Raw genomic sequence first — 16,832 nt, 5'->3', positions numbered from 1 at the left:
TTTCAGATTCTATATATGTCTATTGCACATGTATTCTTATCGTGCATTGTATATAAAGACTTTCATCAGTAATACAAAGTACATAATGGATGTTAAACCAATCTTCTAAATATCTGCTATATAAGTCTGCATGAAACTCTGCAGTACATTCCATCATTCTAAACATATCAAAAAGATATATATTCAGTTATTATATATTGTAAATGTTTCTAAAACATAGTAATCATGCTGAATTATTTCAAACTTTTAATTTGTAAATAAAAATTATGTCAATAATAAATATCAAAATATTTTATATTTCTTAGTATTATTTGATAAATACAATGTTTTCATCCAGTAGGGAGCATCTGCACGTCTATGGATATTCTATAAGTAAACTTGAGAGAGTACCAGTTAGATTTTGTTTAGACATTTTTAAGTCGAATGTATTTATATGTACCTACATATTTAAATATTTATATTCAGGACTGTTGATTGGTACGTATAAAAAGTTTTTTAAAAGTTATATAAATATGAGAGGCGATTAATTAAGTTATGTGTACTGTTAGTCTCCGATCTTGAGTAAATATTTATGATCATGGAATTAGGTAGTATCGAAAAATCGAAAAGATTTGATATCATTTGCATTGACGAGATACTAATAAAAACCATTAGTCACAGGATTTAGAGTACTAGAGAGAAATCTCGCTAAAGACCTTTAAAGAGAGTCTGGACACAACTGGCTTCGGCGTGATTAGTTCACGTGACTGGTAGCCCGAAAATGGCGGCGCCAATAGGAAACTTTGGTTACTTAGCGCGAATGGGAAGATAATTTGGATTAAAATGGGTGCGTTCAACGGAGAAAACCGCTCAGTGAGCGATTAGTGACTATTGGTCCTTACTATTAGATTCTTACATTCAGACCAATAACGTTGACGAATTACTCAATAGTTGCGCAACTGTTGAGTGTCGTGAACGCACCCATTGTACTTCTGATTTGATAATAATAGTATCGCTGAAACAAATGTCAAGTAATGTGTCCCCTGGATAGCGTCGTTTATTACTTTATTTAGCATAAATACATGAAAAGTAAAAAGTTTCATAAACGAATTCAATATTTATCAATAAAACGTTATATTTTTCATGAATTTACTACAGAGGAAAAGATATGGGTCCATACTCTGAACTTAATTTAATTGATAAAATGCCTGTAAAAGTGGCTTATAAAGTTTCTAATTGGCTACAAGTCACTTTTAGAGACACTTTTTTCGATAAAAGGAAGGTAATATAACAAATGTAATATGAACGATCTTAATGTTCTTCGAGAGATTGCAAATAACGATCCTGATAGCACAGATGTCCAGAGTACGGGCAAGAGCACAGGCTTTTGCATAACACATAATACATAATGCATAAGAGAATAAACCAATTAGTTTTCTTCATTTCCCTCCTCAAGATAGAAATAAAGAACTTTGATTGGTTGATTCTCTTATGCGTTGTATATTATGCGTTATGCAGAAGTCTGTGCTCTGGCCCTAAGTCTTGAGGATGTCCTGGGGATGTTTCTTCATCCTCAGGACATCCTTAGGACGTCCCCAAAAGAATATGTGCTATCAGGGGACGAACTGGCGCAATGTTAGAGAGGAAAAATATTCGCAATATTGTAATTCTATTATTAAGCACAAAAAATTATTTTCCTCATTTTTAATGTTACATACCTTTATTTATCATACATTAATATATAAATAATATCAATGAAACAGACAGATCAGTTCTTTCTTTCCCAGTTCGTTCTTTCTTTGGTTTAACGATAAATACAAGATCTATTCTTTTTGACTGCATTACTGAACTGGTACTTATTGCACCATTGTGCAAGCTAAAAAGAACACACTGAGTCGGCCATTTCAGGCCAATGTCCAGACTCTCTTTAAGGCCAGGCCTACAATAGGTGTAAGCTTAAAGCCTTAAGAAATTGGCTAACCCTATTCGATTATTCTTGTAAAAATCGACTAGGATTGATTAATTTCTTAAGGCTTAAAGCTTACTATACCTATTGTAAACCCGGCCTTAGGGTCTCTAAATATCGCTAAGCGCTAACGCCCTCTTAGGAATATTGTGGCTGGAATATGAAACTGTAGCTCGAAATAAACAAATGGTAATGGATGTGGATAATACAGCTTCACATTCCAACCACGATATTCCTAAGAGGGTGTTAGTACTCAGTGATTCCTCAGAGAGGAACCTGAGAGCGGCCAACACGGCGTTTTCGGCGACATCGACTTTTCGCACTGGGAAAGGGCGCTATCTGTATCAATTTCGAGAGGGGAACTACGATGCTACATCCACTTTTAGGTTTCGGCGGTAAAACCTGCATGTACTGGTAGTCCGTGCTACATCTATTTTCAGGCGGTTTATGTCCGTGCTACAATCATAATAACGTACTTGACAAGCACGGTTTCGCATATTGTTACGTGTTTATAACATGAATTAATATGTTAACATGTGCAAAAAAAATTGACATTGTGTATGATTAATATCATAAAGATCATACGAAGTCCGGTAATTAGCTGCCAACCCGAAGTGTGAGGGTAGATCGGGTTGAGACAAACATAAAAGTCCCATACCATTTTGCGAGATTCGCAATAATTATCGAATTATTAATGACAGAAATCTGAGGAGTAGGAGCGCGCCGATATAGATGATTGGTGAAGCGTTGCAATTGCTCAGGGCAGCGATCATGAATCTTTTCCCTAGCGTGAACTAATGAAAAGTGAAAGACTTCTGTGAATTAGTAAAACATGAAAAATTTTTTATGAATTTGTGAGAATCGAAACATTTGACACGTCAATTGAGTCGTTCAATATGGCAGTTGAGTTCTGAATAATTCTTAATGAATATCAAAGAAATCAAAATGATCAAAATAATAATGTCCGTGTAGTCCGAAGGATATTACGTGACACGCAAAATCCGTTTGATATAATATCCAAAGAAAATGTTTCAAAATATGTATGTATGTATCGGAAGATATCAAAAACTATTAATACAGAAAACAGGCCGATGTACTCTCTGCTGATACTCTCATTGAATAAAGAATACTAGGAAGTGCAGAGTGCGATATATCGTGAGGAATCGAAAGTCGAAATTGGTTCAGTTTATGACATCACCGGAAATATACTTCTGATGGTATAGTTCAAATGTGTTGAAGATACATAACAAAGAAATACTGCTTTCAAGAGAATAGAAAACATATTTTTTTGTTTTCGTTAATAAATATGATAAAAGGAAATAAAAGTACCCTTTTCAAAACATAAAATACAAATGTGATGAATAGCACTTGAATTTTGACTGCAAATTGTAGAGAAATCGTTGTATATATTATTAATTAAATTTGTTAAAAAGGAAAATATTCTCAGTAACTCAGCTAAAACAATTACTACTAAAACAATAACATTTTTTTCGTTATGTCATATTTCTCTCACTTTTAATGTGTAATTGTAAATTATATCCTTTACATAAAAGAAAGAATTGTTTACTTGTATCTATTTTCTATCATTTTAAAAGCTGAAATAGAAAAAATCACTGGTAAAGTATGGTGTTCACTGATTATCTATGAAGTATTTTTGCAAGCACTTGATAAATTTATTTGATAAAGTTAATGAAAAAATATTTGACATTTACTATTTTTTCCATTGCAGAAGCTGCAGGTTGTTTGATATGGGATGAAAAAAAATTAATTACACACATACACACACGTATATATAACAATTTATTGTCCTTTAAATAGGATTAATATATAAAATATTCAACACAACTTTGGTTATTTGCATGTATTGCACTTTTGTACTATTAAAATATTCAAGAATAAATTCCTGTTACTACTAAAATGATTTTACAATACTTCTTTGGCATTATAAGTAATCATACTATTATTGTATAATTTTTGTATAACTGATGTCAAATTTTGTATCTGTTGTTTCTGCCGATACATCACTTTCTGTAATTTTCTTATATGTTTCAGGAGTAATTGTTCATTTGTTGCCATTTCTAGAATTTTCCTTTTCAGAATACTTTTTCTTGGAGTATCATTTTGTGCTGGATAATAACTCAAGGCAGAGTTTTTCTTCCTTTTCTCTCGTGAAAGTGTACTTGATCTGTCCGCTTGCAATGCAGATATTTGGGTAAAAATCGATTCCTTATCTTTGACATTAATAGTATTCACTTTCTACATAAATATTTTATTATTTTTTTATTATTTATGTTCTCATGTGAGGCATTATGTACGTATGTGTGTGCGCATATGTGTATAGTAGATATTTCTATATTAAACTTACCATTATTTGTGGTACAGAAATTTTAGAGGTAACAGATATTTCGGAAGGTATTACCTCTTCTGTATTATTTATTGTACTATTTTCTGTTGATAATATAAAGTATTGCTATAAAATAATATTAATTAATGAATTAATTCACACATACATATGTATGATGTTAATTATTGTTGCAATATAATGTTTGTGGTTACATACATGTTTTATTCTTCCAAATTTAATAGTTGGGACAGCCGTGTTATTTAATCGAGTAATTTTTCCCGATGTATCAAAGCAATCAGGAGTAAAATGCTTTGAACATAATTTATTATTTTTCAATGGTTGCCAATTTGGTATGTTCATAAATTCTATCCATTTTTGTCGTTGCCATGGACGTGTTGGAAAACTATATTACATAATAATAATAATTTTAAATATATCACTATTTGGTCAATTATTTATACTTAATTATAAATAACTTACTCAATTATAAATACTATTTTATATGTATACATATATTTGATGATATAATTTTACATTACAGTAATATGACATACTACAATGACCATGTTTAGCATAATGTTTATTTTACAACTGTTCACAATTATCTATATTGTCATTCGATTATCCCTCTAAATATACGAGAATAATCCAATCGTAGTTTAAAATATCTCCAACAGTTATAAATTAAATATTTTATTAATTATTGCTATCATATATATGCTAGAATCAAATTAACCTATATTTGTTCTTTAAAATCGATTCAATTATTTTACATAAAATATATACTTACCTGTGAAATGTTTCCGTACGTCCTTTTGTTTTAGAAAACCCGCATAAGCAACAACTGACCATTATTATTTTATTCTCAATATTTTCAATTATTTTCAATATATTTTTTTCGCACGTAGCTTTCGCACCGTTTTTTCACTATAAATTGTAACAGTAAGTAATTCGATAATCGACATATATAAACTTGCTTCGACTGGACCAATTCGATTATATCGATAGTCGAAATTGGTTTAGTTTCAGACTTCATTTCCGTCGCATCATTAACAAAGCATTTTCTCTCACATGCTCCTTCCTGGTATTCTTTATTCAATGGGTACTCTAAATCCCGTAAGACCAACGGTCTTTATTAGTGTCTCGTCGGTGCTCTGGCCGAATCGTGTAAGCGTTAAGTCCATCGATTAACAGGGACGTGAAATAAGATGCACGGTGAGCTCGCAGTTCTCCGTACGCCTACTGGTTGCTGCCGAAGGCTTAGTTACGATCTCGAGCGTGAGCAGCGAACAGCATTTTATCGTTGGCCGTCAAGGACGAGAATGATGGAAAGAAGATGGTGAGGCAGCGCTTCCTCGGCTACTGGAATGGGTTCGCAAACGCTGGAGATCCTGAGGCAAGGTGTCTGGGCGAGCCTGACGGGCGGTTGGTTCTACGATCCGCATCTCGATGCGTTCTCCAACACCTTCCACCTTTACGTCTGGCTGTTTCTACTTTGTCTGCCATTCACGATTTATCTGGTACATAGAAAGCGCCACGACATATTTCGCTAGTCCACGTTCGCTCGTTTACTGGCCGCACTGTTTATTTTGAGAGTTGCGTAAGTCGGTTTTCGCAAATTATGTAAATCCGTTGAAACTGATACCTGTTGGACCAATTTCTGGTTGCACCTGATTTATTTTATGGTTCGATCCGTGATTTTTGTTTTGCATAGTATTTGATTTATGTCACTCTCAAAAGGATCAGCTAAGGCAAGAGCTACTGTTATCCAAGATACATTAGAATTTCTTGTTGCTTCCTAACAAGATACCTTGTTAATTGGCCTATGTTTGTTGACAAGACTGAACATGTTAATTAAGGATAATTTCACATTTTAGTATTTTCCTCCCACATTATATGTTTGGCTGGTGTATTGCTCGTCGTTTGTTGCTGTATTTGGAACGATAAAGTGTGTGAATCACGCTTTACACTGTGTGTATGATACAACTGAGTGTTTGGAGGAACCAGGACAAACCATCAGCCAACAAAAGTCTGAGAGTGAGAAAAAACGTGCAGTGCATAATAAAACCAGAGAACAGTCACAAGATCAAACAAGCCATGGCATAGAGTTACAAGTTTTAAATGGTATATAACATACAGGAGATTCAAAAGTAGCTCAAGTTAACAATAGAGTGATGTTACTCTTTTATGGAAGTACAATTGTGAAGAGGAAACAACACTATATTATTTTAACATAATTCTAATTAACAAACTAATGCAATTTTAATATAAATATTTTTTCTACATATTTCTCCTAATTTCTATCTTCTTACGTTTATTTCATGCTTTCATTGAAACAAATTAAAATATATTCATATCATGTAGAAAAGAAACTGAATACTAAATTTTTATTGTGTATTTTTTATAATCTTGCTTTTAGGTAAAACAGACACACCACCTGTGGAATGTTCATCACGTAACTCATTCATAGAAACAAATATACAGAATGCTGATGCTGATAGTATAACATCTGAATACAATCGAGATAAGCCTAGCTCGACCATAGATTTAAAAGTAGAAATACATAGAAAGAACAGCTCAGAAAGCTCAGAGGAGGCACAACAGCTTAATAAACCAATAGTAACTAGCATAAACGTGCACGAGGCTGAATTGGTTTCTGCACAGTACCATGAGCCACGTTTTAAGAATATTATAAATGGTAATTGAATATTAATGTGAATAGACATAAAAAATCTGCTTTATACACATTCAGCATCTTGATGTATGTGATGTCGATATTCTTGTATGTAGAATGGAGATTGAAGCGGCAAAAATGCGTAGTAATCGCTGAAGAAGATCGACCGGGACCTCGTAAATTGTGTCGGCATGCATCCGAAGATTCGAGAAATCGACACTCTAAACAAAGTAGTCTAGGTAAAACGGGATCTGAGAGCCAAATAAAACAGACCAGTTCATTGGAATTGGAGCATCCCGGCGACGACTATCCCTACTGGAAGTCCAACCAAAGCGTCCGCAGACTCAATTCCAATTCCATACCAATGGAAACGCATCTAATAAATGATCATCCACAAAGTTTGGAACTCATATCAAAAAAGGCAGACGCGGACAACAATAAAATTTCATCTCATCCGCAATCGTTGGAGGTAAATTTCTAACTGTCTGCAAATCGCGATCGAATAATAATTGAACGTAAATAACGCGTGAAATATTAGCAAACCAACACTAATAATAAACGATCCTGTTTATTATTAGTGCTTAATAAAAATGTACTCCTAATCTTCAGGTTATTACCAAGAAACCGCATCAACAACTTATACATCCACAAAGCCTCGAAACAATTGGTGCTACTAGTAAAAATATAAACAATACCGACGACAATAACCTGCCTCTTCACCCGCAAAGTCTCGAAACGATCAATACCAAAAAGGTATGGAATAGGAAAAAAAACAATTTTTTCTTTCTTTTAATATCAATATTTTGTAAATTGTACATTCACAATATGAATAAAAATAAACGTTGAAGGTCTTACCGCAAAATACATTGAAGAGAAACCAACTACAGCTCTTACCATATCTTAGTTATGGATCTGAAATAGTTCATCCAATAGCGGAACAGAGCGATGAACAGTTTGCCAATGAAAGTTCAGGAGGATTTAGTCTGCGAGACTCGTACAGCCCGTTACTCACACGAAAAAATATGAGCGACGTGAACGCAACGTCTAATCGAGACAGAAGTTTCAGCGCTGGTGGATTCGAAGATAATTTCTCGAGGTATCTTCGAATGATGCACGTTAAATATAATCTTAATGTTTTTTTAATTAAAAGCATTGATCAATGAAATACGATTTCATCGATGTTAATGTCATTTCTTAGCTTTAACGATGACAATGGAATAGATAATAACTCGGCGAATTCGCGAGATGCATTGCTCGAGGAGTCAAAGCCCACAGTCAAAAGAAGATACAGTAACGCCAGCCAGAGTAGCCACGAATTTTCGGACAGTGAGAAGAAGAATAAGGAGAAGCGACCAAGCAAATCCAAAAACACAGAAGATCCATTATCTTTGGGCAGCATGGTTGGAATCGATTGGTTGTTTGAGAGCAGCGATTGTGCGGTGGAGCCTTGGACGAGTAAGAGTAAGTTTAGCGTTACGGAAACGTTCCTCTCAAGCAAATGTAAAAGAATCTTCTGGTCAAGTTATGTCTCGCTGTATGCAAGCTTATACATACTGTCATATTTTTCTAATTCGTGCTGCCAGTATTTTGGACTTTTGCACGCTCTGATGATACGGATACATCAGAAAGCCTACAGACGGCTAGTACGGATTGTAAGTTGGACGCACTATAAAGTTAGGGTGTATAATTACGCGTCCGGGAGATGACTGTTAGGCTCATAAGCTCGCTGTTGAAATTGCAATCCGCTTTTATTCATACGCGAATGAGTGGATATGAGTATATGAGTGATAAACTCAGTGTTCCACGCATGATTTTCAATGATATGGATAAAATTGACTCCTCACGGTTTTCACCGTAGACCAGTAACGTTCAGAGTCAACTCGACTGTTCCTCTAATACCGCCTACGAATGACATGGTCGATAAATTAAAAGCACACGGTCATACGTTGATTTGCGTAGATCTCCACACGAAGGAACCTGACTCAGGATCATCCAGCACAACGACCCTCAGCATGGAGAACGAAGTGAAGCGAAAATTATTGCCACAGTTGGAGACGGACAATGTCGCTAATAAGCGTCATCAAGGAGCGATTCCCAAGCAGAGCCGTCCAAAAGCTGTATTACCGGACACCGCAGACGACAGCATCGCGAGTGCGGAGCAGCCGCAGCGGGAGAATCTCAAGCGTTACTTAGAAGTGCGACGGGAGAAGGCTAAGCGACGAGGAGGAGGTGGCGGCAGCAACGGCGGCGGCGGTGGCGGCGGCGGTGGCGGCGGCGGTGGCGGTGGCGGTAGCGGTAGCAGTGGTAGCAGCGGCAACGGCGGTGGTAGCGGGAACGGTAGCGGCGGAGGTGCTAGCAGCAGCGGTGGCGGCGGTGGCGGTGGCGGTGGTGGTGGTGGTGGTAGTGGCAGTAGCGGTAGCGGTGGCGGTGGCGGTAGCAGTGGCAGTGGCAGTGGCAGTGGCGGTGGCGGTGGCGGTGGCGGTGGCGGTGGCAGTGGTTGCAGTGGTGGTGGTGCTGGTGGTGGTAGCAATAGCAGCAACAGCAAGTTCGAGCAAACCAGCGGTTCGAACAACGAACTGAGTACATTACTGCCAAGTCCGGCGCCTCCGTTGCTGGCCGCGTTGCTCAACTCCGAGCGGGACCTACCCGGCCAGTCGAGCAATACGTGCGAACGACGGCTCACCCGCAGCTCGGACAATCGCAACTTTCGGACGAGATACGGCCGACTGAAACGGCCGTTTCGAGGTCAACGTGGCGGTCCGCGCGGCATAGGTGCTCGCGACGACAACGTAGTGCCATTGACCGCGCTATTCGGTCTCATCTCCACCGGGGAGTGCCACCTCGCTACTAATCACAACGACACGTCCGAGGGCGCGGTGCATTATTTCCGCGACGATAACGGTTGCTGGCTGGCTTACACATTTGACGAAAAAGCTTCGGACATCGCCGCGGCTACGCAGCTACCGAGCAATCACAGCGAGAAGCTGCTCAACATCCTGCTGCGTCAGCAACTCAACCAGAATCTGCATTACGACACCAACTGGGAACTAGCGGATTCCCTCAGCAACAGCTACAGCAGCTTGTCGCTGAATTCTGCCGGTCTCACGGTGATAATCGACACACCACCGGTATTGTCGAGTCCGGCGAGCAATCAGACCAAGACACAGAGTTCGCCACCGTCCAATCTGATCTCCTCGAATACCGGTAGCTCGAATCAGTGCACGCTGGAGAACTCGGAACGTGAGCAATTTCATCACACGCTGTCCATCGCGCGGTCGGACTCGATGGCCGACAGGAACCGCCGGCTGCAGAATCTGTTGGGTAATTTGAACCTTAACGCGTACCACCACCCGTCCTCGGAGACTAACGGCGGCCGCATGCCCGTGCTGACGTTGCCCTCGCACCAAGAGCCCGACATCAACACTAGTCTCTCGTGGAATCGCTTCGTCGAGGGTCTGGATGGCATCGACACGCCGCCGAAGCGTAAGCAGACCAGGCACTATTACAAGTGGAAGATCGGTAGACTGCCGCACGTGAAGGTGCGCTTCGATCGCCTGGCTCTGTTGGCGCTGCTCGATCGCAACCTGACAGTCTTCGAGACTGTCGTGTCCACGCTCTTGGCGGCAGCGGTGGCCGGACTGAGCCTGCTGCTGCTCCAGCAGGGTTTCTACCGCGATATCTTCGCGTTCATCTTCTGCTTCGTCACGGCCGGCTGTCAATATTCGCTGCTCAAGTCGGTGCAACCCGACGCCGCCTCGCCGACGCATGGCTTTAATCGCATTATCGTGTTCTCCAGACCGGTGTACTATATCTTATGCTCGGGTCTGATTCTAATACTCAACGAGACATTGAGGAATTTGGAGAAGTTCTCCGATTTCAGAGTGTACGGACTACGCGTCGCCGATTACGATCTTATAATGCAGGCGCGTAACGTACTGCTGATATTCCTGCTGTGCTTCCCGATTGTGTTCTCCTTAGGGCTGTTCCCGCAGATCAACACGTTCCTTATGTACGTGTGCGAGCATCTGGACATACATCTGTTCGGCGGCAACGCGACGACCAGTCTGGTGTCGTCGTTGTATTGCCTCTGTCGTAGCGTGTTGACCGTTTTTATCCTCTACGGATTCGCGTACGGCGCCGTGAACGAGCCCAAGTCCTCGCAGCATATTCTATTTTCCATATTTGTCGGTTTACTTGTGGCTGTGTCCTACCACCTGAGTCGCTCGTCTTCCGATCCTACCGTGATATGGGACATCTTGAAGGCCAACTTGTGGCCGCCTGTGGACAACTACGTGGAGGAGAAGGAGGCGAAGATCATTGAGAACACGTCATCGTCGTCGCCGCAGCGCTACAATATCGTCGCGAGTTACAAGGAGGCGAAGATCAAGGCGTCCGGTAGGAACAGGGACGTGAAGATCGAGGTGGGCAAGCAGATGTCGGACACCGAACTGGTGGACCCGTTACCCGAGAAGCTGCGGTCAACGGTGAACGCCAGGCTGAAGAACGATCTGATTGTATGCGCCGTAATTGGCATTCTGACCTTCGGTGTCCACTGCTCGACAGTGTTCACCGCCCTACAGCCGGAGCTCAACCCAATATTGTGGGGCATCGCAGGCTGCTTAGGCTTCCTTTTGCACTACATCATGCCGCAGCTACGCAAACAACTGCCGTGGCTGTGCCTGTCGAGACCCGTTCTACGTAGCCATGAACATGCTCAGTTCGAGGTGCGCGAACCGGTAAAGATTATGTGGTTCGAGAAGGCCTACGTGTGCCTGTGCTTTCTCGAGCGTAACGTACTGTACCCGGTGGTCTTTCTGGGCGCACTCACTGAATGCACGCCGCAGATCGTCGAGAAGTTCGGCGAAAGCGTCGGCGCCCTCATCGTCGTCATGTGCGGCCTCAAGTCACTCAGATCCGCGTACTCAGACCCGTCCACTCGTTATCTCGTCTTGGTCTTCGCGGTGCTTTTTTTCCAACGGGACATCCGCGGTCTGAGCGAAACCTTCCTAATGGATTATTTCGTCACTGGGATCGCATTCGCCAAGATCCACGAGCTGCTGCTGAAGATCCGCTTCGTCGTCACGTATATAGCACCTTGGCAAATTACATGGGGCAGCGCCTTCCACGCGTTTGCACAGCCCTTCTCTGTGCCGCATTCTGCGATGCTCTTCCTGCAGGCCGGTATCTCAGCGATGCTGAGCACACCATTGAACCCGTTGCTGGGCAGTGCAATCTTTATCTCGTCTTATGTACGACCGGTCAAGTTCTGGGAAAGAGACTACAAGACCAGGCGGGTGGATCATTCGAACACACGTATGTCCTCACATTTGGATCGTAATCTCGGCGCCGATGACAACAATCTCAACTCGATATTCTACGAGCAACTAACCAGGTCCCTCCAGCACAGCCTCTACGGTGACCTCGCGCTCGGCCGGTGGGGAAACGTCGAGCAAGGCGATTGCTTCTTGCTCGCGTCCGATTATCTGAACTGTTTGGTTCACATTATTCAGTTGGGCAATGGCCTGGTGACGTTTCAACTGAGAGGTCTCGAATTTCGAGGAACGTATTGTCAACAGAGAGAAGTAAGCATGGCAGCTATTCGATTATATTCTCCATTCCCTTTTTCTCGTCTAATATTTCGCGAGTATAAAAATATAAATTAGCTAAGGAGACTACCCTCCTCCTCCCATGTTTATCTTCTCAGGTGGAAGCGATTTCTGAAGGTATCGAGGATAACGACAACTGTTGCTGCTGCGAAATGGGGCATTTGTCGAATGTACTTAGCGTAAACGCAGCCTTCAGTCAACGTTGGCTCGCTTGGGAAGTAGCGAGCGCCAAGTACGTGCTTGAGGGTTACTCTATCTCCGACAACTCGGCAGGTTCAATGCTGCAGGTGTTCGAATTTCGTAAGGTGTTAGTTACTTATTACGTCAAGAGTATCGTTTTCTACACCGTGAGGTCTCCTAAATTGAAACACTGGTTGGAGAATCAAGACATTGCTGATTCACTGAAGCTGACGCTCGAGAAAAACTTCATCGATCTCGATCCCGTTTTTAATATGAACATTGACGAGGATTTCGATTTCCGCGCGAGTGGCATTACGCGTAGCAGTTTCTGCAATGTTTACCTCGACTGGATACAATATTGCGCTGGTAAACACGATAAGGTGATACATTGTGACATTTACATTATTTCATCACCTTATTACTATACTACAGTAATAAAACCTAGGATGTTTGACGAAAGATACACAATGTACGAGAGGTATTTAAATATAAACCGGATTTTTTTTTACAGATTTATTGGTAACAGGTGAAATTACAAAAGCGATATATTATTTTTCTACATAGTTCTCTTCAACGGAAATGCATTTTCTCCACCGGATAGGTAGCTTCTTGATCCCTTCATAAAAAAGAAAAGAAGGGCGCTCCAACAGCCAATTGCGCACGTACTGCTCAACCGCTGCGTCGTCGTTAAATCTTTCCCCTCCTAAAGCCTCCTTCAGGGGTCCAAACATGTGAAAGTCACATGGGGATAAATCGGGACTGTAAGGAGAGTGTTCAAGAGGTGTCCGGTACATTTCTCCGAGTTTATCAGTGAGGAGACGTGGGACCTACCTCGCTGACACCTTATGGTATCCAAGATATTCTGAGAGAATTGTGTGAGCATTCCCAATACACTTATGCCCATCTCCGATGAGATTTCGACAACAGTTAAGCGCCGGTCATCTTCCACAAGTTCGCGAACGGCCTGAATGTTCTCATCAGTGACACTCGATCGCGGACGACGTTCGTGACTTTCGTTCTCCACAGTATTACGACCACTGCGAAATTTTTTGGCCCAATCAAACACTTGGGTTCTTGACAGAGTACCATCTCCAAACTGTGCTTGGAGTCTGATCAAAATTTCAGTTGGTTTGACGCCTTCGTTAGCGAGAAATCGGATGATAATGCGTTACGCAACAGTCGTAAGTACCTCTTGTTCAGTCGTGGTGCTACTGACGAGGGAACAGCAACTGAGGAATGTTGCGGGGGGTCGCTCCCCTCCGCACATCTCTACCTAACTGCCTGGAGCGCCTTGGCCCGCTTGCGGTTCCTTCTGAGTCCGCAGATAAAAAATCCGGTTTATATTTGAATGACCCTGGTACTTGTCAGCGATTCCAATAATTTTGAGCCGCAATTCAGAAATATGATTTTAGTTTATTTCATCGAATAATAAAAGAGGAGAAATTCTCTCTAACTCGTTCCATAAGACTACAAGATTGAATTATAGTTAGAATGTTAATGTGTTCACAAGATTAAAGTATTAAGGTGATGATTTATTTTCTGGGAGCTATAATCTGCCCGAAATATACTTTATGCGGTGTCTTTATATTTTCCAGTCACTGGACAGAACACGTGATTCATATCTCGTATCTCTGTGTCTGTCTTTAAGCCTATTGGGAAGACGTGCATTGGGTGTTGCGTCTCACAACACCGTATCGAGTGTCGAATTTTTTCTTTATGGGTTACATGCATTGTTTAAAGGTATTTAAAGATACTTCCTACCTCTTTTTTTCCCCGGCAGTATCGGTATACAACGATTATATTATGTCAATTATATATATTAACATATTTAAAAAAATAAGTAGTAACTAATACAGAGATAATAATTGAGGCATACTATATTCAAATAAAATTCATTATTCATAATTTTTTAATAATGTAACATACAGTGTATGTAGATACGTGTCATCGTTTTAAATCAGTCAATCTTGTCACAACGTTCTTCTTTGAATTTAAAGTAAATTAGCTTTTAGCGAAACTCTAATAGTTATACATCTATCTTTCGACACAAAAGCTCTTCATAAAATGATTTATTTTAGCCTCAAATTATTAATACATCCCACGTGTATAAATTAATGTAACTGTGGTCGATAATAGGAGATTTCCGCATAACATCAGACCGCGATGAATGGGTGTTGCACGATGTCGACCTATTGCGCAGCGTAGTTGCAAAGGGTGTGAGAATGGCGTTGAAACTGCATCAGGACCATTTTATGAGCCCGGAACAATACGTGGAATCATCGGCGCTTTTCGAGGCAATCGACAGTCACGATAAGAATCTCGTCATTAGTCACGAAGCGGATCCACTTTGGAGAAATGCTGTGTTGAGCGGTGCACCTAGTTTATTGGCGCTCAGGTTTGTACTCTAAGAAATTTAAATCCTTGCGGAGCAATTATTCGCCAAATCGATCACGAGTGCGTAGCATTGCGATTCACGCAATTTATTTGAATGTGTATAATTTTTCAGACACGTACTAGACGACGGTATAGATGAGTACAAGGTGATAATGCTTAACAAACGTTATCTAAGCTTTCGAGTGATTAAAATGAATCGCGAATGCGTACGCGGACTGTGGGCCGGCCAGCAGCAAGAACTGGTGTATTTGAGAAACAGAAATCCGGAGCGCGGTTCAATACAGAACGCTAAACAAGCGTTAAGAAACATAATCAACAGTTCGTGCGACCAGCCAATCGGATATCCGATTTACGTGTCCCCATTGACAACCAGCTACGCCGAGACCAACGAACAATTGTGCTCAATAGTCGGAGGACCTTTGAGCTTCGGCACCATAAAAAGTACCGCATTAAAATTGTGGCGAAGGTATTCATCTTAAACGAAGATGACTCTTTCTTCGCGTTCCATCAGTTGCCAATTCGTTCAATCAGTTACATATTCATTGTGCATTTCATTTTCTTGATAATTATCCAACATTTGTGGACATGCAAAACCGAAGTTTCATATGCTGCAATCCGATAATTTAAACTGTAAATCGCTATATCGCTGGTAAATCGATATATTCGTTTTTAGAATAAGGAGGAGATGCGGTCAAGGCTGCTCCTCGGGTGGTACCGGCTCACAAGATGACGGAGGCTTCGGAAATGACGGAATATATGCGATGACAACTTACAACATACACACCGGTATTTGTCTCTTAATCTGTGCATCACGTTATAATATTTTTATTATATTAATATTATAATAACGTGATACACAGATTATATTATAATATACATACTTCTGTGTATGTAGGCTACGCTCAGTCAGGTCACAACACCTCCGGTTCACAATCGATGGAATCCGGCTGTCAAATCGGAGGTTCGACCGGTCGCGGTTCTCTCGGTCGTGCAAACACGGGCTCTCTCGGTGGTAATAGAGGCTCACTCGCTTCCGTTGGGAAGCCAACCAGTTCTACGCTCGCTAGTTTGGCCGGACTACTCAGTAACAGTGACATTAAAACGGAAACAAAGAGCGAGACGAGTTTCTCCAATAAATTGGAGAAAGAGGAGGTTTTTCAGAGGGTCTGTGTAAGTATCGTGACCAATCGTCTTCATAATTGCAAAACGAATTGAAAAGTTAGTCAATACTGTAGCGAATTGAATACAGAAGCCTTGATTCTAGTCAATATTGCGATCCGGCTCATCGCTGAATTATATAAAGGAAATTATCTCTTCATCGTGTTGAATCAATTCGAGTTATAAACGAGATGGTCTCCTCTCGATCATAGATCATGGATCCCAATCAGGTGTACGACGCGATCAACCTAGGTCGGCGTATAGACGTAATCTGGCCAGATGAAAGGATGAGACAGCAAGGTGGCCGTTCTGGCTGGCAGCACTGGGTGCCGGAAAGAGGTATGGAAGGCTGTGTGGTCCATCGTTGGTCGCCGAATCATCGCGATCCCAATCGACGATCGCACGTTGACAAAGTTATTCTACTTGTGAAGATAGATGACAAATACGTGCCGATAGCCGAGCAAGGCGTGCGGGACCTGGGTGCGGAGGTCTAGCAAAATATTATCAAGACTAGTGCCACGATAACATACG

The 16,832-nt window shown here is 41.0% G+C and overlaps 2 protein-coding genes across 2 annotated transcripts in view; one reads left to right on the top strand and one right to left on the bottom strand.

The window, feature by feature from the left end:
* Positions 1 to 3,765: 3,765 nt before the first annotated feature.
* Positions 3,766 to 5,314, bottom strand: LOC105187189 (THAP domain-containing protein 1-like). The gene is made up of 4 exons (XM_011147852.3): positions 5,080 to 5,314; positions 4,506 to 4,692; positions 4,311 to 4,415; positions 3,766 to 4,201 (listed from the first exon to the last, which is right to left on the bottom strand). The coding sequence occupies exons 1-4, from the start codon at positions 5,139 to 5,141 to the stop codon at positions 3,869 to 3,871; spliced, it is 687 nt and encodes a 228-aa protein (XP_011146154.1). The 5' UTR covers positions 5,142 to 5,314; the 3' UTR covers positions 3,766 to 3,868.
* A 44-nt stretch (positions 5,315 to 5,358) lies between these two features.
* The window catches only part of pcx (pecanex), an 11,723-nt gene continuing 249 nt past the window's right edge, over positions 5,359 to 16,832 (top strand). Inside the window, exons 1-17 of the mRNA XM_019843206.2 lie at positions 5,359 to 5,809; positions 6,167 to 6,413; positions 6,709 to 6,987; positions 7,080 to 7,432; positions 7,573 to 7,716; positions 7,812 to 8,059; positions 8,162 to 8,424; positions 8,547 to 8,615; positions 8,923 to 9,186; positions 9,502 to 12,545; positions 12,668 to 13,129; positions 14,345 to 14,489; positions 14,886 to 15,144; positions 15,256 to 15,609; positions 15,817 to 15,929; positions 16,039 to 16,313; positions 16,514 to 16,832. The exon at positions 16,514 to 16,832 is cut by the window's right edge and continues 249 nt beyond it. Coding sequence (XP_019698765.1) covers positions 5,657 to 5,809; positions 6,167 to 6,413; positions 6,709 to 6,987; positions 7,080 to 7,432; positions 7,573 to 7,716; positions 7,812 to 8,059; positions 8,162 to 8,424; positions 8,547 to 8,615; positions 8,923 to 9,186; positions 9,502 to 12,545; positions 12,668 to 13,129; positions 14,345 to 14,489; positions 14,886 to 15,144; positions 15,256 to 15,609; positions 15,817 to 15,929; positions 16,039 to 16,313; positions 16,514 to 16,795 — 6,954 coding nt within the window. The 5' untranslated portion in view covers positions 5,359 to 5,656 and the 3' untranslated portion in view covers positions 16,796 to 16,832. The remainder of the gene's footprint in view (positions 5,810 to 6,166; positions 6,414 to 6,708; positions 6,988 to 7,079; positions 7,433 to 7,572; positions 7,717 to 7,811; positions 8,060 to 8,161; positions 8,425 to 8,546; positions 8,616 to 8,922; positions 9,187 to 9,501; positions 12,546 to 12,667; positions 13,130 to 14,344; positions 14,490 to 14,885; positions 15,145 to 15,255; positions 15,610 to 15,816; positions 15,930 to 16,038; positions 16,314 to 16,513) is intronic.

This window comes from Harpegnathos saltator, unplaced genomic scaffold (assembly GCF_003227715.2).
Source record: "Harpegnathos saltator strain DR-91 unplaced genomic scaffold, Hsal_v8.6 scaffold252, whole genome shotgun sequence".
Taxonomy (NCBI): Eukaryota; Metazoa; Arthropoda; class Insecta; order Hymenoptera; family Formicidae; genus Harpegnathos; species Harpegnathos saltator.
Note: the sequence above shows the minus strand (reverse complement) of the source record. Positions and strands in the feature narration are given on the sequence as shown.